The sequence below is a fragment of the Geotrypetes seraphini genome, chromosome 8 (assembly GCF_902459505.1).
Source record: "Geotrypetes seraphini chromosome 8, aGeoSer1.1, whole genome shotgun sequence".
NCBI classification, from domain to species: Eukaryota; Metazoa; Chordata; class Amphibia; order Gymnophiona; family Dermophiidae; genus Geotrypetes; species Geotrypetes seraphini.
This window is the reverse complement of record NC_047091.1, coordinates 155873167-155899570: the sequence shown is the minus strand read 5'-3', so window position 1 is coordinate 155899570 and position 26404 is coordinate 155873167. Positions and strand designations below refer to the sequence as shown.

General features: G+C 45.7%; 1 protein-coding gene across 1 annotated transcript in view; it reads left to right on the top strand.

Moving 5' to 3' along the window:
* The window catches only part of LRRC43 (leucine rich repeat containing 43), a 97127-nt gene that overhangs the window by 45304 nt on the left and 25419 nt on the right, over window positions 1-26404 (top strand). The window contains exons 7-8 of the mRNA XM_033956000.1: window positions 4215-4362; window positions 14341-14477. Coding sequence (XP_033811891.1) covers window positions 4215-4362; window positions 14341-14477 — 285 coding nt within the window. The remainder of the gene's footprint in view (window positions 1-4214; window positions 4363-14340; window positions 14478-26404) is intronic.

Here is a 26404-nt window from a genome sequence, read left to right as displayed (position 1 = left end):
TTTCCTTTCGGTATTCCTACTTCAACCTTGAACTTGATCATATTATGATCGCTGTTTCCCAACGGTCCCACTACTTCCACTTCCTTTTCAGGTCCCCTTAACCCATTTAGGATTAGATCCAGAGTGGCATTTCCTCTTGTCGGTTCTCTAACAAGCTGCTCCATGAAGCAATCTTGTGTAGCCTCCAGGAATTCTGTCTCCCTAGCACATCTTGAGTTTCCAAGACTCCAGTCTATCCCGGGGTAGTTGAAATCTCCCATAATAACCGTGTTACCGCTTTTGCATTCTTGCTTCATCTCGGTTTGGGGGTGGGGAATTTGATCCAACAGTTGTCTCCGTCTCCCTTTCTCAGAGTTCATTTGGAGCCTGGTTGGGATTTGGTACCACAAGCCTATATTTGCACTACCTCAGGGGTTTTTCCCCCTGTATTATAACCAATCATCACCTCCACTCACCAAAAAACCCACATTTAGTTGAGTCATTGCATTGGTCATCCTAACTGTTTGGAACCGCACAACCTTGGATCCTGTCTCCAACCATCTCTCCCTTGAGATGACTACAGCCCCCCTGCCTCTTCTGCCTTCACTGCATCCTCAGCTTTGGATGAGCTGGGATGCAGAATAATAATAATAATAATAACTTTATTTTTCTATACCGCCAACACCCAAAGAGTTCTAGACGGTTCACAGAATAAGAGGACTTAACAGTTCAGTGATACAACATAATACTTAAAGAAAGCACAGTACAATATTCAATTTATAAAACTACAGTAAGAAGACTAAGATGGAATCATTGATCAAGTAACAAATTTTTTGAACAAATAAGTCTTAACTGATTTTCTAAAAGTACAATATGATGCAGTCTGTTGAATCATATCATCTAACCAAGCTTGAACTTTACCTGCTTGATAGGCCAAGGATCAATCAAAAAAAATTTTATAACGACAATTTTTGGGATTAGGAAAAATGAATAAACAAGAACATCGAAATTCAAAATAAGATGAAGTTAATCTTGAAAACAATTTATAGCAAATGCAAGCAAATTTTAAAAAGTATTCTAGCTTCTATTGGCAACCAGTGCAGCTGACAGTAATAGGGGCTGACATGTTCCTGTTTTTCAATCCAAAAATTAGGTGGACAGCTGTGTTTTGGATCAGCCTTAATCTTCCTAAAATAGTTTTATAAGATCCCAAATAAATGATATTACAGTAATCGAGAATAGACAAGATTAGTGCCTGAACTAATAGTCTGAGGGAAGTGGGGTCAAAATATTACAAAAGTAAAATATGGTAACCCTAGATCAGCCCTGCACAACATACGGCTCTCACTGCAGTCCACGTCCTGCACCCGATATGGCTCTCACTCCCTAATCTGGTATCTTCCACCTCCTCTCAAACCAAAACCACAGTGTTCACCCTGAACTGAGGAGAGAGATGCCAAATCCTGAGGAGAGGGAAGACAAAGAGAGTGACAGAGACACAAAGACCTGGAATAAAGGTGGGAGGACTCAAAATATTAGCAGAAGGAAGGGGACAAAGGGGAGGCAGAAGAGAGGGGGGCAGATGTTGGCCTTGAGGGTGTATATCGGGAAGAGAGAGAATGAGACTGCAGAGAGGTGGAAAGATTCTGGACCAGGGAGGGAGAAAGGAAGGAGAGAGAGAGAAGCAGAGAAAGACCTGGAAGAAATGAGAAGAAATGCTGGGGGAGGAGTGGAGGACCAAAGGGGAAAGACAGGAGGCAGATGCTGGACTATGGGAGGTGCAGACAGAGTGGGAGAGACCCTGAGGAAGAACAGAGATATGGAAGATCATAACAGAGGAGGGAGAGAGAGGGAGACCTGGAGCAAACATAGAAACATAGAAAAAAGCAGCAGAAAAGGGCTATAGCCCACCAAGTCTGCCCATTCCAAGTATCCCCTCCTCTGAATTTACTCCCTTAAAGATCCCACGTGAGTATCCCATTTTCTCTTAAAATCCGTCACGCTGCTGGCCTTTATCACCTGGAGTGGGAGTCTGTTCCAATGATCCACTACTCTTTCGGTGAAGAAGAACTTCCTGGAGTCGCCATGAAACTTCCCTCCCCTGATTTTCAGCGGATGCCCTCTGGTGGTCGAGGGTCCCATGAGCCAGAAGATATCATCTTCTGACTCGATGCGTCCCATGATGTACTTATATGTTTCAATCATATCTCCCCGTTCTCTTCTTTCCTCAAGTGAGTACAGCCACAATTTTTAAAATCTTTCTTCATACGTGAGATCCTTGAGCCCCAAGACCATCCTGGTGGCCGTTCGCTGAACCGACTCGATCCTCAGCACGTCCTTTCGGTAGTGTGGTCTCCAAAACTGAACACAGTACTCCAAGTGAGGCCTCACCATGGCTCTGTACAACGGCATCATAACTTCAGGTCTCCTGCTGACGAAACCTCTGCGGATACACCCCATCATTTGTCTTGCCCTGGAGGAAGCCTTCTCCACTTGATTGGCAACCTTCATGTCCACACTAATGATCACCCCTAGGTCGCGTTCCACCGTGGTCCTAACCAAGGTCTCACCATTTAGTACATAAGTTCTACGCGGGTTTCTCTTACCCAGGTGCATTGTCTTGCATTTTTTAGCATTGAAGCCTAGCTGCCAAGTAGTTGACCATTGTTCCAGCAACAGTAGGTCGTGTGTCATATTATCAGGTAATAAGCTTTTGCCTACTATGTTGCAAAGTTTGGCGGCGGCGGCGAACAGTGATACCCTTCCTCTAAGTCCTTGCGTCATATCTCTTATGAATAAGTTAAATAGAATCGGGCCCAGGACCGAGCCCTGCGGCACTCCACTGATCACGTCCGATGCTTCGGATGGGGTACCGTTCACCACCACCTTCTGAAGTCTACCGCTCAGCCAATCCCCAACCCATGTAGTTAGAGTGTCTCCTAATCCTATCGATTTCAGCTTGTTCAGTAATCTTCAATGAGGGACGCTATCAAATGCTTTACTGAAGTCCAAATATACCACGTCCAGTGACTCTCCGGCGTCCAGTTGTATAGTAACCCAGTCAAAAAAGCTAATCAGATTAGATTGGCAGGATCTACCCTGGGTGAACCCGTGTTGGTGTGGATCACGCAGTTTTTCTTCGTCTAGGATTGTGTCAAGATTCTGTTTGATCAGTGTTTCCATGAGTTTACACACTATAGACGTGAGACTCACTGGTCTGTAGTTTGCTGTCTCTGTCCTGCAGCCCTTTTTGTGGAGTGGGATTACATTGGCGGTTTTCCAGTCCAAGGGGACCCTTCCTGTGCTTAGGGAAAGATTGAAAAGAACAGATAATGGTTCTGCCAGGACTTCCCTTAACTCCCTGAGCATTCTGGGGTGTAGGTTATCCGGTCCCATGGCTTTGTTTACTTTGAGTCTTGATAGTTCGTTATCAAGGTGGTGGTAGGTACAAAGGAGAACTGACACTGGACCTGGGGAGGGTAAGCAGAGGGAAAAGAGATAGAGACCTGGACCCAAAGGGGATGGAGCTGGATTGTGAAAGAAATGTTGGATGCAGTCAGAAGGAAGTCCAACCAGAAACTAATTAAATCATCAGACAACAAAGGCAGGAAAAATGATTTTATTTTCAATTTAGTGATTGAAATGTGTCAGTTTTGAGAATTTATATCTGTTGTGTGTATTGTGTGTATATAAAAAATGAAAGGAAAAAAATGCATTACAATTAGTAAAGGAGGCAGGATCTATGGCAGAGCTTGGGTGGGTTTAGGGCGGAGCTTGAGAGATATGTGGTTGGGGGTACTTAGCTTGAAGTAGTTGAGAAATACTGTGACTCTCCTTCTCTCCTGCCATCTTCCCTGCTGGCACCCCCTACTAGTGTCTGAGGGCCTGTCTGGAAGGCTTCTGTGCATGCATGGATGTCGACGTGATGATGTCACATATGCACGTGATGTCATCACAGCAACATCCACGCACTTCTGGGTGCCTCAAGCTGTGGCCACTACCTGTGGCCCTCGCTACATTTTCCGACTTGTACAGGCCTGCCTTAGATACTGATGTACAAGGAAACTAATACACATTAAATAATGTTTATGGAATCTGACTATCACAAGCAAAAAGCCCCTATGCTACTTTTCAGATATCCTTAGGCAGGAAGTTTTTGTATGTAGTTAGCTATTTTTGACTTCTTAACCCCTTGTTTCAGACACAAGAAGTAACACTGCATCTGTCTATTGCAGCTTGATGAGATCTTGTTAACGTCCACACCTAGCATCAAGGATGAAATTTCTGTGCAGTACCCTTCAAGGCCATCAGAGGGTAGCAGTGAACAAAAACCGTATTCTGTTCCTCTGGATCCTTTGCTGCAACAAACCTGCTTTCACTCTGGTACCAAGAAAATTCAGGAAATTGTGCAAGAATTAATGAACTTAAATTACTTGATAGACTGTTTTATTTTTTAACACCCCCCCCTTTCTGAAGCCACATTAGGGATTTTTATCGTCGGCTGCAGCAGTAAAAGCTCCTACAAGTTTTATTAGTTTTAATATACCGACCATTGACATACATCTAGCCGGTTTACAATGCTAAAAAATTTAAAGGTTAAAAAAATATATATAGTTATTATAAGAGGGGGAAGAGTGAACATTAAAGACAATTTACAAATACAGACTTGGACTTGAGGGTAAAGAGGGGGAGGGGGAGTCAATAAATACATCATTAAAAACAAAGTAAAAGAACAGGGAAGGGGGGATATGACATCAGGAGTAAGAATTTGTAATATAGCAGAAGAGCATACCAAATCTAAACTATTTGATATACGAAGGATTTCTCCAAAAATCTTGTATTGTATTACAGAAAAAGAAGAGAAAAAATGTAATCTAGATGACGCTGCTTGCAAAATGTTAGGGTGAAGAGGAAGTAAGAACAAACCTATTAAATATTCTGGCCAATTATCATCAGATAGTTTAAATATCAAGCAAGATAACTTAAAAGTAATGCACGCCTGAAAAGGTAACCAATACAGGTTTATTTGAGAGGCTCTATCAAATTTTTTAAAACAAAAATTCATTTTAGCAGCAATGATTTGAAATGTTTGAAGTTAATGGACCATTGGCCTTTATCTGCCGTCATGTTTCTATGGAAGGAAAAATAAGAACAAGGGAGAACCAGCTTGGCTAACTAAAGAGGTGAAGGATGCTGTAAGGGAAAAGAAGAACTCATTTAAAAAATGGAAACGTGAACACACAACGGAGGCCTGGAACAGTCACAGGGTTGACCAGAAGAAGTGTCACAAGGCAGTAAGAGACGCTAAAAAGGCCTATGAGGAAAAGATAGCTCGAGAAGCCAAAAACTTCAAGCCCTTTTTTAGATACATAAAAGGGAAGAAATCAGCAAAGGAGGCAGTAGGCCCTCTCAACGACCAAGGAAGAAAAGGGTCAAGGAAGACAAACAGATTGCGGATAGGCTAAACTCATTCTTTGCATCTGTCTTTACCAAGGAGGACACAGCATCAATACCCGAAACAGGGAAAGTATTCAAGGGAGAAATAGAGGAAAGCCTCACCACTGTGAATGTGGAATTGGACATGATATACTATCAGATCGACAAACTAAAAAGTGACAAATCCCCTGGACAAGATGGAATTCATCCGAGAGTGCTAAAGGAGCTTAAAGTAGAAATCGGAGAACTATTACAATCCCTAGCTAACTTGTCGATCAGAACCGGGCGAATACCAGAAGACTGGAAGATAGCGAATGTCATCCCAATCTTCAAAAAAGGATCGAGAGGAGAACCGGGCAACTATAGACCTGTGAGTCTTACATCGGTTCCAGGGAGGATGGTTGATGCACTAATAAAGGATAGCATAGTGCAACACCTGGAAAATCACGACCTGATGAGAGCAAGTCAACACGGCTTCAGGAAAGTCATGTTTGACAAATTTAATTCAATTTTTTGAAGAGGTGAACAAACAAATCGATAACGGTGAACCGATGGATATAATATACTTGGACTTCCAGAAAGCATTCGACAAGGTTCCACATGCAAGGCTTCTGAAGAAACTACAAATCCATGGAATAGAAGGGGATATACTAAGATGGAGAGGCGGATGGTTGGAAAACAGATTGCAGAGGGTGGGCATAAATGGGAAGTTCTCGGATTGGGGAAAAAGTGACAAGCGGTGTGCCCCAGGGTTCGGTTCTTGGGCCAATCTTGTTCAATATTTTCATAAACGACTTAGAAGAAGAAACAACAAGTAATTTAATCAAGTTTGCGGACGACACAAAACTGTGTAGGGCAGTTGGGACACAAAAGGACAGAGAAGAACTCCAGAGAGATTTGAACCAGCTAGAGAAATGGGCGGAAAAGTGGCAGATGAAGTTTAATACAGAAAAATGCAAAGTGATGCACCTGGGTAAGAAGAACAAGGAACATGAATACAAAATGTTAGGTGCAGCATTGGGAAAGAGTGAGCAAGAAAGGGATCTGGGGGTACTGATAGACAAGACCCTGAAGCCGTCGGCTCAATGTGCAGCGGCGGCAAAGAAAGCAAACAGGATGTTGGGCATGATAAAGAAGGGAATCACGAGTAGATCGGCGGACGTCATAATGCCGCTTTACAGAGCAATGGTCAGACCACACTTGGAATACTGTATCCAACATTGGTCTCCCTACCTGAAGAAGGATATAACCCTGTTGGAGAGGGTGCAGAGGCGAGCCACGAAGCTAGTAAGAGGCATCGAGAATTTGACCTACAATGAACGCCTCGGAAAACTGGGATTGTTCACCCTCGAGAAGAGAAGGCTGCGAGGGGATATGATAGAGACTTTCAAAATACTAAAAGGATTTGACAAAATAGAGCAAAAAACATTGTTATTCACATTGTCAAATGTGACTTGGACAAGAGGTCATGGACTGAAACTGAGGGGCATCAGGCCCAGGAAAAATATTAGAAAGTTCTGCTTCTCACAGCGAGTGGTGGACGCTTGGAATGCTCTCCCGGAGGAGGTTGTGTTGGAGACCACCATTTTAGGATTCAAGGGCAAGTTGGATGCACACCTTCTTGCAAACCACATTGAGAGATACGGGTAAACAAGGTCTTAGCAGGGAACACCGGGATTGGCCTCCGCATGTGCGGATCGCCGAACAGGATGGACCTAGGGTCTTATCCGGCGAAGGCATTTCTTATGTTCTTATGTAATAGTTGTGATACGTGAGGGACTTTGCTAAGTCTAACACAAGCAGAGTATTTGAGAGCAGGTGAATCATCTCTGGATTTTTGACTCCTGGATCTTAGTTTTTCGTATTGCTAAATCTCAAGGGACCTAGAAAAATACCAAGAGTGACTCACCAATTCCTTAAACCTGAAACTCCTTTTGCTCAATCTGTGCCAAAGTACTTCCTTTCATTCCAGCACTACCTCCATGCCAGTCCTTGATTCTTCTGGAATGACATCAATTAAGGAACTAGTTCTCAACATAGTCCTGAAAATGAAATGACCAGCCTAGTTTTCCAGCTAGCTATTATGAATATGCATGAGAGACATTTGCATTCAGTGGGTGAGATCAAATTGTAATTAGAGCATAGATTTGTTGCAAACCTAAGCTGCCACTCATTTCTTTTTCAGCACAGAATGTGCTTTTAGATCTGTTTGCTATCATTGTTACATGTGTTTCTAGGTCATTCACATTAGATCAGTTATCTTGAATACTCTGGTTAATTATTAAAGTCAGGGTTTGATGATGAGGAAATTAAAATAACAGCTGAATCTTTTGCTTGCTTTAGGGAAGTGACATTAGGTGAGGTGAGGTGGTAAATGTAGTGTAAAGGCTAAAGCCTACAAAATTGGAAGATGATCCATGTTCAAGTTCTGTGATGAGGGGGGTGGTAGAGAATCTGTTAAAATGCCATTGACAGAAATTATGAATATATTATTAAGAGATGGAGTATTCCCGGATTTACTTAAAGTGGCAACTGTTAAACCCACCTTGAAGGTAGGGAAGTCAGACAGACTTGTTTAATTATAGGCCTACTGTATATCTGTGTTACCATTTCTAGGAAAAGTTATAGAGAAACTAATTTCAGTACAAACTGATGTGCTCCTTGAGCAGATTGAGGTGTTTAGTCCATTTCAACGTGGTTTTAGAAAAAGGGCACAGCAAGGAAAGTCTTGTTAATTTTTACAACAGATGAAATTAGAATAAGCATTGATGGTGAACAGAGTGTTGGTTTAGTGTCCCTTGATATCTCCACTGCATTTGACACTGTTAATATTACATTACATTAGTGACTTATATTCCGCCAATACCTTGCAGATTATAAAAAAAGGTGATTGGACATTTCCAGGAAAATTACAAATGAGGATGGTATTTACATGGTTGAGACTTTGCTGGGAAATTTACAAGAGTGGGGATAGTCATGGAGATGTGTTAGGCTTTCTTGACAAATTTTTTGAATAGCAAGGTTTTGATTTCTTTTTGAAATGATTTGTAGTTGGTCGTTGTCAGCATATTGGAAAGGTGGTGATCAAAGTTTCGCTGCTTGTGTTATTGCAGAAATGATTACAATTGAGATTTCAAGCACTGTTATTGAGTGGTTTAGATCAGTGGTTCCCAACCCTGTCCTGGAGGACCACCCGCCAGTCAGGTTCTCAGGATAGCCTTAATCTTCAATCTCGATCTTCAAGAAAGGTTCAAGGGGAGATCCGGGAAACTACAGACTGGTGAGTCTGACCTTGGTACCGGGAAAGATGGTAGAGTCGCTGATAAAGGACCGCATCATTGATCACCTTGACGGACACAGCTGATGAGGACCAGTCAGCACGGTTTTAGCAAAGGTAGATCGTGTTTGATGAACTTGCTGCACTTCTTTGAGGGAGTAAACAGACAGATAGACAAGGGCGACCTGGTCAACATTGTATATCTGGATTTTCAGAAGGCATTTGACAAGGTTCCACATGAACGACTACTTCGGAAAATTGCAAGCCATGGAATCAAGGACATTGGTACAAGTGAGGTGATTAAATTTGCGGACGATACAAAGTTATTCAGAGTAGTGAGGATTGCGAAGATCTGCAATGTGACATAATCAGGCTTGAGGAATGGGCATCAACATGGCAGATGAGGTTCAATGTGGATAAGTGTATTTAAAGTGATGCATGTAGGTAACAAAAATCTCATGCATGAATGCAGAATGTCCGGGGCGGTTCTTGGAGAGACCTTCCAGGAAAGAGACTTGGGAGTTCTGATCAACAAGTTGATGAAGCCATCCATGCAATGTGTGGCGGCAGTGAAAATGGCAAACAGAATGCTAGGAATGATAAAGATGGAAGGTTATCATGCCACTGTACCGGGCCATGGTGCGCCCTCACATAGAGTCCTGCATCCAGCACTGGTCACCATACATGAAGAAGGACACGGTAATACTCGAAAGGGTCCAGAGAAGAGTGACTAAGATTAAGGGGCTGGAGGAGTTGCCGTACAGCAAAAGATTAGAGAAACTGGGTCTCTTCTCCCTCGAAGAGGAGATTGAGAGGGGACATGATCAAAACATTCAAGGTACGGAAGGGAATAGACTTAGTAGATAAGGACAGGTTGTTCACCTTCTCCAAGGTAGAGAGAATGAGAGGGCACTCTCTAAAATTGAAAGGGGATAGATTTTGTATGAACATAAGGAAGTTCTTCTTCACCCAGAGAGTGGTAGAAAACTGGAACGCTTCTCCGGAGTCTGTCATAGAGGAAAACACCCTCCAGGGATTCAAGACAAAGTTAGACAAGTTCCTGCTGAACCAGAACGTACGCAGGTAGGGCTAGTCTCAGTTAGGACACTGGTCTTTGAACAGAGGGCCATCGCGTGAGCAGACTGCTGGGCACGATGGACCACTGGTCTGACCCAGCAGCAATTCTTATGTTCTTAATGGAAATGCATGGAGCAGGTTTGCATGTCTGTCACCTCCATTATATGCAAATCTCTCTAATGCATATTCATCAGGGCTATCCTGAAAGCCTGACTTGCTGATGGTCCTCCAGGACAGGGTTGGGAACCACTGGTTTAGATCATTTCTGACCTATAGGACTTTTCAGGTTAAGATCAATGAACAATATCCGTTCTTTATCCCAGGACAAGCAGGCAGCATATTCTCACATGTGGGTGACGTCATCCACGAAGCCCCGAAGCGGACAGTCTCCAAGCAGATTTGCTTGAAGAACTTTTAGAAAGTTCATGAATGGCGCACTGCAGATGCGCGAGTGCCTTCCTGCCCAATGTAGGATACGCATTTCCTCAGTGTCTCCTCAGTTCTAAGTTTTCCGCGGAGCCAAGAAGCCCTCATTTCAAAGCTCTGCGTGAGAGTTAGTTCTAAACTTGTGTCTTCTCTCACCGCGGCTCATGTATTTTATTTTACAGGGTCGCTGTGTTAATTACTTGTTTCTGTAAATTAAAAAAAAGGTTAAAGTTTTGTTGTTTTTCGTTCTTGTCACGATGGGGCCTATGCCGCAGCCTCAGCCTGCGGGCTTAAATTTTGCTGCGGCCATGTTTCATTCCATGTCCCAGCTGGTCACAGGGTTCAAGAAGTGTAGCCGATGTCAACGCGCGATCTCCATCACTGACTCACACAAGTGGTGTGTACAGTGTTTAGGACCTGACCATTGTCCGGAGTTGTGCAACCGCTGGGCTACACTTCAAAAGCTAGCCCTTAAACATTGTCGAGTCCAGATAGAAAAAATATTCGGGGACATGGATCGGCCTTTACCTAAGGCCTTGACCCCCAATTCCAGCCCCGACCTCAACCTCGACTCCAGCAAAGTCTTCTACGGGGCAAAAACCTTTAACCTTAACCTCGCTTAAACTTTCCTCAATGGGGAAGTCCTCATCTTCAGGGAAATCAGCTAAATCTTCTCATGAGGCGCCGTTATCCTGTCTCCCTCAGGTAAGATAGCTCAGCCATCTCCTCCGAACATGCCACCCTTAGAACCGGTGGGTCTGCTACTCAGGAAACATGTCTCAAAATCGAGGCAGCACTCTTTCTCAAGGTCGTCTTCCTCAGAGACCATAGCCACACCAAATGTACCAGATCCAGTGGTCTCGGTGCTGGCTTTGCAGAATATGTTGTCTTCTATTCTGCATAAGTAGTTCGGCAACATGTTTGCCCAATTAACTCCTGCCTCGACTCTGCTTCCTGCAGTACAGCCTGTGCACTCAGCAGTATTACAAGGAGTCGAGTCCTTGAGAGTGCCTCAAGCTCAATCTACCCACTCTATGCAAGGAGTTGAGTCCTTAAGAGTGCCTCGAGATACCTCTACACAAGGAGCTGAGTCCTTTTCGGTATCTCGATGTCATTCTCCACCTTCCAGTCCTACCTCTTCACATAAGGCGTTGCCCTTTTCGAGACACAGGATGAGGACTCCTCGACATTCATCTTCGAGGCTGTATCCCACTCAATCACGGGACTGTGAATCGAGGCATGGTTTGCCACATCATCTGACGAAGTATTCATCGAGACCCAGGTCTCTTTCTCGAGACAGGTCTCACTTATCGAGGCATTGAGACTCTTCGAGACCATCAACTCCTTTGTCGAAGAGATCTGTTGCAGAGCCTCACCATTCTCATCAGTTGAGTTCTTCTCCTGCAAGGTTCTCTTCATATTCCAGAAGTGAGTCATCTTTGCCTATGGACTCAGATCTCAGGTATCAATACTCAAGAGAGGCTTCACCTTCGTTCTCTGCTATGAGAGGTATCTCGAGGGGTTCCCAGTCACCTTAGAAACAGAAAAATGACGGCAGAAAAGGGCTATAGCCCATCATGTCTGCTCATACTGAAGACCCACCCCCCTAACTTTACCCTCTTAGATATCCCATAGCCCATCAAGTCTGCCCACTCTGATGACCCTCCCCCCAACTTTACCTTCTTAGAGATCCCACATGCGCATCCCATTTACTCTTAAAATCTGGCACGCTGCTGGCCTTAATCACCTGCACTGGAAGTTTATTCCAATGATCGATCACTCTTTTGGTGAAGAAATACTTTCTGGTGTCGCCATTAAATTTTCCACCCCTGATTTTTAGCGGATGCCCTCTTGTGGCCGAGGGTCCTTTAAGAAAGAAAATATCATCTTCCTCCTTGATACGACCGGTGATATATTTAAAAGTCTCAATCATGTCTCCCCTCTCCCTACGTTCTTCGAGAGAATACAGCCGCAAATTATTCAGCCTATCCTCGTATGAGAGATCCTTGAGCCCCGAGACCATCCTCAATGAGGTCATTCCTCTTCAGATCCAATATCCTTTACCAAGTTTCTATGCCAAATGAGTAAAGATCTTAACATCACTTTGGAATCTGACTCCAAACACTCTAAAGAATATTTGGTAGAACTGGGTATGCCTCATCCTCCTAGGGAGTCTCTCAAATTACCCATTAATGCCATCCTTTCTCAAATTTTCAAAAGAAATCTGGATACACCATATTCCGTTCCTGCTGTACCAGCGAAGTTGGAATCTCGATATAAGACGGTCCATTGTAAGGGATTTGAAAAGTCTGAATTATACCATCAGTTTCTTCTTGTGGAGTCTTCTTTAAAACGAACCAATCCTGCCAAAGTTTATGCCACCATCCCTCCGGGCAGAGAAGGCAGGACCATGGACAAGTTTGGCCGTCGGCTGTATCAAAATTCTATGTTGACAAATAGGATTTTAAACTACAATTTTGTCTTTACATCATATCTCAAGCATTTGGTTAACACTATGCCTACTTTTTTCAAGTACCTTCCAGAATCGCCTTCCAGAGTTGCAACATATTCATTCCACTCTGGATCAACTTCACATGCATATGGTTCAAGCTGCATATGATGCGTTTGAAATGTCCTCTAAAGTCACTGCATTCTCGGTAGCAATGTGCCGGCTGTCCTGGCTCCGCACCGTAGATATGGACCCGAATCTACAAGATCGCCTGGCTAACATCCCATGTCAGGGCAATGAGTTGTTTGATGACTCTATTGAGGCAGCTACCAAACACTTATCTGAGTATGAGAAGTCGTTTGCTTCTATAATTAGGCCAAAGCCAAAGCTTTCCACCGCTAAGGGTTATAGGCCTATTCCATTCTCATGTGAGAATATGCTGCCTGCTTGTCCTGGGATAAAGCACAGTTACTTACCGTAACAGGTGTTATCCAGGGACAGCAGGCAGATATTCTCACAACCCACCCACCTTCCCTGGTTGGCTTCTTAGCTAGCTATCTGAACTGAGGGGACGCGCGGGAAGGCAGTCGCAAACTTTCTAAAAGTTCTTCAAGCAACTCTGCTTGTGAGGCTGTCCGCATTGGGGCTCCGTGGATGACGTCAACCACATGTGAGAATATCTGCTTGCTGTCCCTGGATAATACCTGTTACGGTAAGTAACTGCGCTTTATGGGAGTTCCGCAGGGGCAACACTTTCTGCGTTGTTGTTCATTCTTTAACTTGAGCTTTTGAGTAGGGTATTGGTACAGGCGCATGTAAGTGTTTGTATATATGCAGTTGATAGCTAGGGGTTTTTTTCCCCTGTAGTGAAGAATGAAAATGTTGCCACAAAAGGTAACTTGTATGAAAATTGTAAAAATAATTGATGAAAACTCATAAATTGTTATTGATTACAGCGAAAACAGAAATTCTGATGATAAATAGACAATATGTTCTGCAATTAGAGATTTAGATGGGTGGGTAGATGAGACCTTTTCATTTCAAGAACAAGTTGAGAAAGTGATTCATTTGTTTTTATTATTTGAGATTGATTACAAAACCATGAGGTCAGGGCTTTCCAAAACCCGGACAAATTACTGGGTTTTGGAAAGTCCATCAAGGCACCCAGACAGTCCTCTAAAAAGAGGACATGTCTGAGTTTTCCTGAACATCTGGTAACCCTAGTTAGGATGAATCCTAGGATGGGGTTTTGCCTCAGCTTTTCCTCCAGCTAGCTGACAGCTGGGAAATTGATTGAACTGATATGACCTGTCCCATGTTGAACCAGATACTGCTCTTGCAGAGAGGCCTGACTACTAGCCACAGTCCAGCACTGGATGCTTCTGCAAATTATAGTCTCTGTGGCATTAATTTACAAACCTGTCCTGGGGGAACCTAGTCAGTCAGGTTTCAGGATATTCATGAGGAGATATCCTCAAAACCTGACTGGTTGAGATTCACCCAGAACAGTTTTGGGAATCACCACATTATGGCTTGTGAATAGGCTATGTGGAGAAAGATAAGAGACTGGGAATTCCAACCAGAATGGCAGACAGGAGGGAATTCCTTCCAGAGAAGCTGATAGGTCTGCAGAGGAGATTTTTTTAAGTCTCTACTGAAAATCAGTGAAATGTCTTTCTTTTTGTCTGGTTGGCAGCCCTTTACAAGACCCCTGAAAAATCACAGGAAGAAGTTAATCAAATAAATTACCAGATGGAACATGAGCTGCTAGATGTGCTGGCATTAAAATCTTTCCTTTTGAGAGGAACTACAGTGACTTTCGTAGAAAAAAAGGTAAGGACTCTAAGCAGAGCCTCACATCTGTGTCCCATCAGGGCAACATCAGTACTTCTGTTTATGTTTATTCTGGAATTTGCTATACAGCATTTTGTATAATTACCGTATTTTCACATAGATAACGCGCACCCGTGTAAAACGCGCACACGGGTATAGCGCGCGAAAAACACAACTTTATGTACAGAAACTTTTATATACCGCGCACACACGTATACCGCGCATGCCGCCCCGACTCCCCCGTCGCCGCCCGACTCTCCTTTCGCCCGCCCCGACTCTCCTCTGGCCACCCCGACTCTCCTTTCGCCCGCCCCGACTCTCCTCTGGCCACCCCGACTCTCCTTTCGCCCGCCCCGAATCTCCTCTGGTCCCACTTGCTCGTTTCCAACCCTGCCCCGAGTCTCCTCTGGTCCCGACTGCTCGTTTCCAACCCTGCCCCGAGTCTCCTCTGGTCCCAACTGCTCGTTTCCAGCCCTGCTCCGAGTCTCCTCTGGTCCCGCCTGCTTGTTTCCAACCCTGCCCCGAGTCTCCTCTGGTCCCGACTGCTCGTTTCCAACCCTGCCCCGAGTCTCCTCTGGTCCCGACTGCTCGTTTCCAACCCTGCCCCGAGTCTCCTCTGGTCCCGCCTGCTCGTTTCCAACCCTGCCCCGAGTCTCCTCTGGTCCCGACTGCTCGTTTCCAACCCTGCCCCGAGTCTCCTCTGGTCCCGACTGCTCGTTTCCAACCCTGCCCCGAGTCTCCTCTGGTCCCGACTGCTCGTTTCCAACCCTGCCCCGAGTCTCCTCTGGTCCCGACTGCTTGTTTCCAGCCCTGCCCTGAGTCTCCTCTGGTCTCGCCTGCTCGTTTCGCCGCTCTGTCCTGCTTGCTGTTCTGTAAGCATGCGCAGACCATCTACATACAAAGAAGATGGTCTGAGCATGCTTGCTGCTCAGTTTTCTGCGCCGGGTTGTCGGGGCGCGCTTTTGATCTGTCACCAAGGCGGGCCTTTGTCATGGTGTGCTTTTGACCTTGTGGCTTTGTCTCCTCTCTATCTGGCTTTGTAATTTGCCCAGTAAATACCATTTTGCCTTTACAACAGCATCTCAGCCTTTGGGTAAGCCTATAAAAGATTAATGCTTCATGTAGAGCCCACATTTCAGTAATTTGATCTCTTCAGATTGGTATTCTGCATTTATCTACCCGGTAGTAGAGTTTATCAATTAAATTTAAATTTACCGCCATAATGGAAGGAATGAGACGAAAGTCATATACAGCGGACTTTAAGCTTAAAGTCGTTGCGAAAGCTGAGGAAATAGGCAACCGGGCCGCAGCGAGAGAGTTCAATGTTGGAGAAACATCGGTGCGTGAATGGAGAAAAGATAAGAAGGAACTGGAGAAATGCAATCCGCGAAAACGGGCACGTCGTGGGGCCAAACCAAAATGGCCTAAGCTGGAGGATGACTTGAAGCAGTGGATTCTGGAGAGAAGGGAGCAAAATGAATCAGTCTCTACTGTTGCGATTCAGATGAAGGCAAAACTACTTGCCAATGGAAGAGGAATACCCGACTTCAAAGCTGGCTTCACATGGATCTCAAAATTTATGAAAAGGAACGGACTATCAGTTAGAATGAGAACAACTGTTGGCCAGCGACTTCCGGATGACTGGCAGCAAAAATTGATTGATTTCCGTGACTTTGTCGCCAAAGAAATATCTGAACTTGGCATCACTGCAAAGGACGTCATCAACATGGATGAAATTCCAATGGCATTCGACATTCCACCGACAAGAACCGTAGCCCCCACAGGTACTAAATCTGTTGCCATCACCACAACTGGGCATGAAAGAACGTGTTTTACAGTAGTTCTTGGTTGCTCAGCTAGCGGGGTTAAGTTAAAGCCCATGCTCATTTTCAAAAGGGTCACTATGCCCCGTGAAAAGCTGCCCACCAGTGTGGTTGTGCACTGCAACAAGAAGGGATGGATGGACTGCGACGTAATGAGATTGTGGATAGATAAATGCTTTAGGGCAAGACAGGGTGGATTCTTTGCAAAAAAATCCTTGTTAATTTTTGATGCCATGGCTGCCCACAAAGAAAAAAATGTTCAGGCCTACATTAATTCTACTCGTGCCCACATCGCTGTGATACCTGGAGGCCTGACATGTAAGCTGCAGCCACTTGACATCGCAGTGAATCATCCATTCAAGACTTTTGTTAGAAAGGAGTGGGAGCAGTGGATGCAGAGCGGCACGCATGAGTACACACCCGCGGGGCGGCTGAAGCGGGCAACTTTCACAGAAGTCTGCAAGTGGGTGGCTTCAGCATGGGACAAAATAACCCCAAATACTATTGTAAACGGATTTAAAAAAGCGGGCATTGTTTATAAAACCAATGACACTACAGCTACTACCAGTGCAGCAGAAGGAGGCAACAACACGGATATCAGTGATGATGACGACGACGATGACGATATCACTTCAGAAATAAACGAGGATCGTCTGCAGGCCGTGCTCACTTTATTTAATGATGATGATGATGACAATTCAGATTTTGATGGATTCAAGGATTCAGATGACTGTGATGATGACTGAATAAACCTGTAAACTTTGTTTATTTACCGTACAACTTTACCGTAACTATGGTAACTGTATTTAGATTATTTTGTCCTCAATACTTCATTTGATCTACCGGTTAATGTTATAGTTTATAAGAATGAACATGTGATTTCTGTTCTTGTTGCTGAATTCATACTCACTAACTCTAGATTAAAAGTTATAAGGTTGTTTATAAGAATGAACAGTTTTTTTTCTTTTCACGTGTTTGGTTGGAGGGTGTGTCAATGGTGCGTGAGTTCTCCTATGTCTGGTTGAGGTGGATTGAATTACCGGTATTTAGCTGAAGAAATTATGGTAGTTAAACAACCCCCCCCATTCTACACACATTACGGTAATTCTCTTCCATTTTTGTTCCCATTATAAAAAACACTGATAAGTTTCCAGAAAAAATACATTAAAATAAGAAGTGAAAACAAAGGCCCCTACAGATGAGAACATAAGAATAGCCTAACTGGGTCAGTCCAATGGTCCATCATGCCCTGTAGCCCATTCTCATGGTAGCCAATCCAGGTCACTAAATACCTGGTCAAAACCCAAAGAATAACAACATTCCATGCTACCGATCCAGGGCAAGCAGACGCTTCCCCCATGTCTTAATAACAGACTATGGACTTTTCCTCCAGGAATTTGTCCAAACCTTTTTAAAACCAGCAATGCTATCTGCTTTTACCATAACTTAAATCATTCCTTCCAAACAGAGACCTTGCTAGATGTCAAATACAGAAAGAACAAGGTACCGTAACTTCACAAGGACTTACGGTAGCTGTGCAGGAATACCTATACCTATACCATATACCTAGTGCAAAAATGTGCAAAGGTCTGTTTTTTCTTTCCATCACTACATAGCCTACGGTAATGCCACACAAGCAGCGCTGTTACAAATATATTCTGAAGGTCAATGCTAAGGTTAACAAAGTTTCCTTCCTTGGACCACAAGGAGATACTGACAAACCACTGAAAGAGATCCCAGGAACAACACCCAAAGACCCACTCAGTATGTGAACCAGTTGAGTGGAGTGGACTAGGGTAACTAGGGGGTGGAAATGGACCCGGAGTTTTCTCAGCAGAATTTCCCAGACCACCTCTTCCTCTCAACATATTGACACGCTAGTGGGTTTATTTTATAGCTTTTTCACTCCCTTCGGTCTGCCTGTCCCCCTTGAAGTCCTGTCCCCCCTTGAAGGTCTGCCTGTCCCCCTTGAAGTCCTGTCCCCCCTTGAAGGTCTGCCTGTCCCCCTTGAAGGTCTGTCCCCCCTTGAAGGTCTGCCTGTCCCCCCTTGAAGGTCTGCCTGTCCCCCTTGAAGTCCTGTCCCCCCTTGAAGGTCTGCCTGTCCCCCTTGAAGGTCTGTCCCCCCTTGAAGGTCTGCCTGTCCCCCCTTGAAGGTCTGCCTGTCCCCCTTGAAGTCCTGTCCCCCCTTGAAGGTCTGCCTGTCCCCCCTTGAAGGTCTGTCCCCATCCTGAAAGCCTGATGCCCCCCCCGACGTCCGATACATCCACCCCCCCCCCCCCGGCAGGACCACTCGCACCCCCACCCCGAAGGACCGCCGACTCCCCGACAATATCGGGCCAGGAGGGAGCCCAAACCCTCCTGGCCAAGGCGACCCCCTACCCCCACCCCGCACTACATTACGGGCAGGAGGGATCCCAGGCCCTCCTGCCCTCGACGCAAACCCCCCTCCCTCCAACGACCGCCCTCCCCCAAGAACCTCCGACCGCCCCCCCAGCCGACCCGCGACCCCCCCACCCCCCTTCCCCGTACCTTTGGAAGTTGGCCGGACAGACGGGAGCCAAACCCGCCTGTCCGGCAGGCAGCCAACGACGGAATGAGGCCGGATTGGCCCATCCGTCCCAAAGCTCCGCCTACTGGTGGGGCCTAAGACGCCTGGGCCAATCAGAATAGGCCCGGGAGCCTTAGGTCCCTCCTGGGGGCGGGGCCTGAGGCACATGGGCCCAACCCGACCATGTGCCTCAGGCCCCGCCCCCAGGAGGGACCTAAGGCTCCCGGGCCTATTCTGATTGGCCCAGGCGCCTTAGGCCCCACCAGTAGGCGGAGCTTTTGGACGGATGGGCCAATCCGGCCTCATTCCGTCGTTGGCTGCCTGCCGGACAGGCGGGTTTGGCTCCCGTCTGTCCGGCCAACTTCCAAAGGTACGGGGAAGGGGGGTGGGGGGGTCGTGGGGGTCGGCCAGGGGGGTCGCGGGTCGGCTGGGGGGGGCGGTCGGAGGTTCTTGGGGGAGGGCGGTCGTTGGAGGGAGGGGGGTTTGCGTCGAGGGCAGGAGGGCCTGGGATCCCTCCTGCCCGTAATGTAGTGCGGGGTGGGGGTAGGGGGTCGCCGTGGCCAGGAGGGTTTGGGCTCCCTCCTGGCCCGATATTGTCGGGGAGTCGGCCGGGCAAGAGGGCTTGGGCTCCCTCTTGCTCCGATCGTGGATGCGGGTGCGGGTGGGAGCGCGTGCGAGCGGTCGTTCGGGGTGGGGGTGCGAGCGGTCCTGCTGGGGGGGGGGGTGAATCGGGCGTCGGGCGGGGGGGGGTGTTTAAAAACTTTTGTATACCGCGCTCACGCATATAACGCGCGAGGGGTATGCGTGGTAGGTAAAAACGCATATAACGCGCGCGTTATATGCGTGAAAATACGGTAGATCAATGCAGTTTACAATAATATAACTAAAATCAGAAAAAGCACAGTTGCTTACCGTAATGGGTGTTATCCAGGGACAGCAGGCAGCTATTCTCACATGTGGGTGATGTCATCCGTGGAGCCCGGATGCGGACAGCCTCGCAAGCAGACTTGCTTGTAAAACTTTAAGAAAGTTTGCGACTGCCGAACCGCGCATGCGCAAGTGCCTTCCCGCCCGACGTAGGGTGCGTGTCTCCTCAGTTCAGATAGCTAAGAAGCCAACCAGGGGAGGTGGGTGGGTCGTGAGAATATCTGCCTGCTGTCCCTGGATAACATCTGTTACATAAGTAACTGTGCTTTATCCCAGGACAAGCAGGCAGCATATTCTCATATGTGGGTGACCTCCAAGCTAACCAGAATGGGATGGTGGGAGTGTTAGCAATTTAGGAGAATAAATTTTGTAAAACTGCCTGGCCAAAATGGCCATCCCATCTGGAAAAAGAACCCAGACAATAATGAGAGGTGAATGTATGAACCGAGGACCACGTGGCAGCTTTGCAGATTTCCTCAATAGGAGTAGATCTAAGGAAAGTTACTGATGCCGCCATGGCTCTGACTTTATGGGCTGTGACTCAACCCTGAAGATGTAGTCCAGCCTGAGCATAGCAGAAAGAGATGCAAGCAGCCATCCAGTTGGAGATGGTGCGCTTGGAAATCGGATGTTCCAACTTGTTTGGATCAAAGGACACAAAAAGTTGAGAAGCAGATCTGTGTGGCTTAGTCCTTTGCAAGTAAAAAGCCAAAGCATGCTTATAGTCCAGAGTAAGTAGACCTGTTTCTCCAGGATGAGAATGAGGCTTTGGAAAAAAACATTGGAAGTACAATGGATTGGTTGAGATGAAATTCTGAAACCACTTTAGGTAAGAATTTAGGATGATGAGAATAAACTTTTGGAATTCTCAATCTCTATTTCTGGGGAAAAGGGTCTACCCAGATGTCACGAGGCAAACACAAGAGAGGCGAAAACTTTTCCTGATGATGAGATCTGAAACTCTGATACTTGGGGCAACTTTTCTTTTAGCCTACCCATGTAAATGTTTAGTAAAGTACCTTGGAGTTAAATATGTTTTCTTTGTGCCTGAACACTTGCGAGCATTTCTTTATATAAAGAAGTTGGGTACTGTTAGTGTTTAATGTTTGGAACACATACTATGTAACGGGAATCTATGTTAAGCCTTTTCCTTTTATCTTATGATTTTTATTGATATTAGTTTCTCTTCACTATTTTTCGGATCCTTCCTATTCATTTATAGTGGTCTAAGAAAGTTTATCTTATTACCTTTGGACTTTTGATACATTAAAGGGTTGTTTCATCTGTTTTTCTTGTGCAAGGTTATCTTGTGAATTATATCTTGTGAAAATTCAATAAAGAAATAAAAAAAAAAAAGAATTTAGGATGAGTATGGAGGACTACCTTGTCATGATGGAATACTGTGAAAGGTGGATTCACTGCTAAAGCTTGAAGCTCACTGACTCTGCAAGCAGACATGAGAGCAATGAGAAAAACCACTTTCCAAGTGAGATATTTCAGTTCATCCAAAACCATTGGTTCCAAAGGAGGCTTCATCAATTGAGCAAGAACAACATTGAGATCCCAGACCACTGGAGGTGGTTTGAGAGGTGGCTTGACATTGAAAGGTCCTTTCATAAATCTGGAAACCACAGGATGAGCAGAAAGGGGTTTCCCGTCCAGTGGCTGATGAAAAGAATCAATGGCACTGAGATGGACTCAAATGGATGTGGATTTGAGGCCTGATTGAGATAAATGCAACAGGTAATCCAAAACCGAAGACAAGGAGGTAGATTGAGGCTCCTTGTGATGAATGGTGCACCAAGCAGAAAATCTAGTCCATTTCTGGTTGTAATACTGCCTAGTGGTAGGTTTCCTGGAAGCCTCAAGAATGTCCTGTACAGATTGAGAAAACTGTAGAGTGGCAGTTAGGTTGAGAGGTACCAAGCTGTCAGGTGTAGAGACTGCATGTTGGGATGAAGCAGAGATCCCTGACTCTGTGAAAGCAGAGAAGGAAAAACTGGTAGAAGTAGTGGCTCCCTGCTGCTGAGTTGAAGTAGAAGGGAAAACCACGGTTGTCTGGGCCACCAAGTAGCTATCAGAATCATGGTGGCCTGGTCGTGTTTGAATTTGATGAGTGTCTTGAGAATGAGAGGAAATGCATACAGAAACTGATTCGTCCATTCCCGAAGAAAAGCATCTGCTTCGAAGCGATGAGGAGAGTATATCCTGGAGCAGAAGTGAGGCAGTTTGTTGTTGTGGGGAGATGCAAAGAGATCTATCTGAGGAGTCCCCCACTGAGAAAAAATGTGATGTAGAGGCGAGGAATTGAGTCTATTCGTGAGGTTGCAGAAGATGACTCAATTTGTCTGCCAGATAGTTTTTCTCTCCTTGAATATAAAATGCTTTTAGAAAGGTATTGTGAAGGATTGCTCAATTCCACATCTTTTGAGCTTCCTGGCAGAGAGGGAGAAATGCTGTGCTTCCCTGCTTGTTGACATAGTACATGGCTACTTGATTGTCTGTATGAATGAGGATTACTTGATCGTGAGGAAGATACTGAAAAGCTTTGAGAGCATTGACAATCGCTGAGTTCCAACAGATTATTGTGACACTGATGATCCGTGCTGGACCAATGGCCTTGAGTATGGAGACCATCAAGATGAGGCCCCCGCCCCAAGCTGAGGTCGAAGAATCTGTCGTAAAAACCTTCTGATGAGGGCGCATTTGAAACAGTAAACCTCTGGAGAGATTGAAAGAGAGTATCCACCAGTGGAAAGACTGTCTCAACGAAGGAGTCACTGTAATGTGCTGAGAGTGGGTTTAAAATCTGCGCCCACTGAGATGCCAGGGTCCACTGAGGAATTCTGAGATTAAGTCGGCAAAAGGAGTCATGTGAACTGTAAAGGCTATGTGACCTAGGAGAATCATGATGAGACTCGCTGAAAGTGAAGAGAGGTATTACACTTTATGACAAAGTTGACTGAGAGCTTCCTAAAGTTGTTGAAGAGGAAATGCTCTGATGCTCTGATGTGCACAATGTCCAGTACAGTTCCCATAAACTGTAGGAGTTGGAGTTGGAGTTGGGATTCTGGAAAGTTGATTTTTAATCCCAGTTGTTGGAAGAACCAAATAATCCGTTGGGTCTCTACAAGAACCCCCTGAGATGTTGAATTGTTGAAGAACCAGTCGTCCAAGTATGGGAATACCTGGAAACCATGGCTGCACAGAGCTGCTGCTGGAAGATGATCTAAGCCAAAAAACCAGCACCCTGTACCAACAATGATGATTTCCCACCCGCTTGCTAGAGGCTAGATGAATAGAAATGTGGAAGCCTCTGAGATCCAGGAAGCATAATCAAATCGGTTGACCCAGAAGAGGATACAATGACACTTTAGATAGCATTCAAAATTAATCGTTGACAAGGAATTTGTCCAGGATAGTCGCAGATCCCCCGTCTTCTTCAGACAAGGAAGCAATGGAAGCAAATCCCCATGTTCTGCTGGTCCAGAAGCACCTCCTCAATGACATGGAGACAAAGCAGAGCTTAAGCTTCATGAAGAAGAAGGGTGATCCAGAATGATTGAAAGGATACTCTTTTGTAATCAAAAGGAAGTGTAGAGAAAAACCTTCCCAGATGAGAGTGAGATGCCATCCTTGGCAGAAATGATGGAAATGAGCCCCCTATGGAAAAAAGATATGAGAGAGGTAGAATGAGTAAGGTTATGCTCTCTGTGTGAGTTGGTTAAAAAGACTGAGAAAGCTTAGGTGCAGCAGGAGTCTGAGGTTTATGCTGCTGCCATTGCTCTTGAGTCTGCTGTTTCTTAAGAGGCAGCCTTGAATCAGGTGCTGCTTTCTGAGGGAAATGCCTTTGGGAAGATGGCATATGCTGCACGGGCCAGTGCCCAGTCATTTTCCACCAAATGCTCACTGTTCCACCATAAGGGAAACTAGGCGGGCCTGAGGCGAGGAAGGGCAGGCAGGACACACCTATAGCTATGCCACTGCTTTATTGATTGCAATTTAGGCTTATGGAAATCCAAGGTGCTAGGTAACAGAAGACCCATAGGCAGAAAGGAAGTAAAAGGACCTTAAATATTGTTTGATTTGTGGAAACAATGGTTCAGATCTAAAATGTAGGTGGATAAATCATTCCATAGTTTCTCTTGTGCTCTTTCCCTCATTCTCCCCTTCTATGGATAGGTCAAGAGCTAAAGCAGTGTTGAATAGAAAGACAGTCAGTGTTATCTCCCCAGAGAGATTTCTTTAGCTATTGCAGCGGGTGTAACATTTGTCTGAGGTTTACTCTGGGGTAGGGTTACCAGACGTTCGGATTTCCCCGGACATATCCTCCTTTTGAGGACATGTCTGGAGGTCCGGACGGTTTTTCAAAACCCAGCACTTTGTACGGGTTTTAAAAAAGCTTCCAATGTCAGGACGGCATCTGTGAATGTGCAGATGCATCGCGATTGTGCAGATGCGACCCGATTACATCACATGTGTGCGCATGATGTCACTGCGCTGCATCTGTGAATGTGCAGATGCAACGCAGTGACATCATGCGCACACACGTGATGTAATCGCTTCGCATCCGCACATGTACAGATGCTGTCCTGACGCACGAACAGGTTAAGGGGTGGGGCTGGGGATATGATGGAGCGTGATGCAGGCGGAGCTGGGCAGGCCTGGGGCGGGGCCAGGGGGTCCAGATTTTCCTTCAGGAAAATCTGGTAACTCTACTCTGAGAAGTGGTAAGTGCTGCTTCCACAGAACCCAGCCCTGGCTGGCCTGAGGACCAAAAACGTGACCTGAATGTTAACAGTCAAGCCCCCTGCCAAGTACTTGGAGGGTAATTTTATAAAGTATATCTTTAGGTGGAGCTGGGGAGTAGCCTAAATGGTTAGAGCAGTGGGCTGAGAACTAGAAGGCCCAGGTTCATATCTCACAGTATCTCCTTGTGGCCTTGGACAAGTCACCCAACCCTCCAGAGTCTAGGACAGTTCAGCGCATCTGTTTCAGTGTGGCCAGCTCAGCACAGCCATTTCACCTCTGGTGAGTGCTTGCCTTGCTGAAACTGCCGTTCCATTGGACAAATGTGGTGAAAGAGGGGGCATATCAAAGAAGGTTTGCCCCCCCCCCCTTACTGGTGCTTAAATCCCAATTGGAAAGAAGGCTTCCAGGGCAGGCTCCATTGCCCCCTCAACTGGTGCTTCATGCCCAATTGGAGTGGTGAAAGAGAGGAGGCATTGTCCTTTCTATCCCCCCCTCCCCCGCCACTGGTGCTCTAGACCCAATTGCATCAAGGTTTGAAAGGGGGGGTTAATTCCCCCCTTCATCTCCCTCTGGTGCTTCAATAAAGTTATAAGGGACAGCATCTGTCCGACTCCTCAGCTTTTCAGGTGAGCTAGGTGGGGGCCAACTCAGCACGATGGGGCCGACTCAGGACAGCATCTGTCAGATTCCTCGCAAGCCGCCTGTTCAAGTGAGTTGGATGGGGGCTGACAACATGATAAAACAACCTGCTCTTAAAGGGTCACAATAAAACAGATGCAATTATAAATGTCCCACACTGAAAGGGCCGCAATGAAATGGCCACGCTTAACTGGCCGTGCTGAAATGGCTACACTAGATTGTCCCATTCTGACCCTCCATTGCATCGGCCCTAGTCCTGGGCAGGTTCTGGTGACAATGCCAGTCCAGGTCATGCCCCCGCTACATAGTCACACCTCAAACATAGTCACACCTCAAACTGCACAGGTAAAGGCAACAGCATGCTATTCCTGTATCAAGCCAGGAAATCCAGAAGGTCGGGGTGGGAGGGTTTCTCATGGCATGGGCACCAGGAGTCAGTTCAATTCAAGCAAAGAATTGATAAAACACAAATAAATCTGTGCCACAAAAGCAGATCATTGAGAAAAATCTCCAAACAAGAGCCTTACCCTTCTGGGGTACAATCAAACCCACAAGGCTATAGCTGATCACTGGAATTCCTTTGGACCAATGATAATCTGTATAGGTCTGTTGGTTCAACCGAGTTTTGAAAAGCTTCTTCTTTGGGACCATGTCAGGCCATCCGCGCATATGCGGATGCCATTCCTCCCAACGAGAACAGGTTGAGGGGGTGGGGCTGGGGTATGATGTGGGTGTAATGAGGCAGGGCTATGGGTCCAGATTTTAGTCAACTATAATCTGGTAACCCTAGCTTAAGAAATTCAAACACAGAATGGTTCCAGTTACCAGAGCCATTGTTTCAAACAGATACCAAATTGTGACAAAGGAAGATTCTAGAAGCTACTATTTTTAGAACAAATTAAAGTCTATAAAGACAGGTTGCAGCACCTTGATCTTCTTCTTGCTCAATCTTCTTTCTTGCTCCTTTCTGCATCTTCACACCTATACACCCACCATTCAGAAACACCGAAGCTCTCTCTTCTCTGCTCTCATTCATCTAGGCAGGGCATAGTCATATACACATAGAAGCAGCACTATATCTAATTTATACTCTATGGGCCATATTCTTTAAGCTCCAACACCATGAAGAATACCATGGTGGGAGCGATTTTTGTTTTAGTGGCGATTATCAGCAAAATAGCATGCTATATGTGCAGAAAATCACTGGTAAAGGAGGAGGAAGAGCTGTGCTCAGAAGA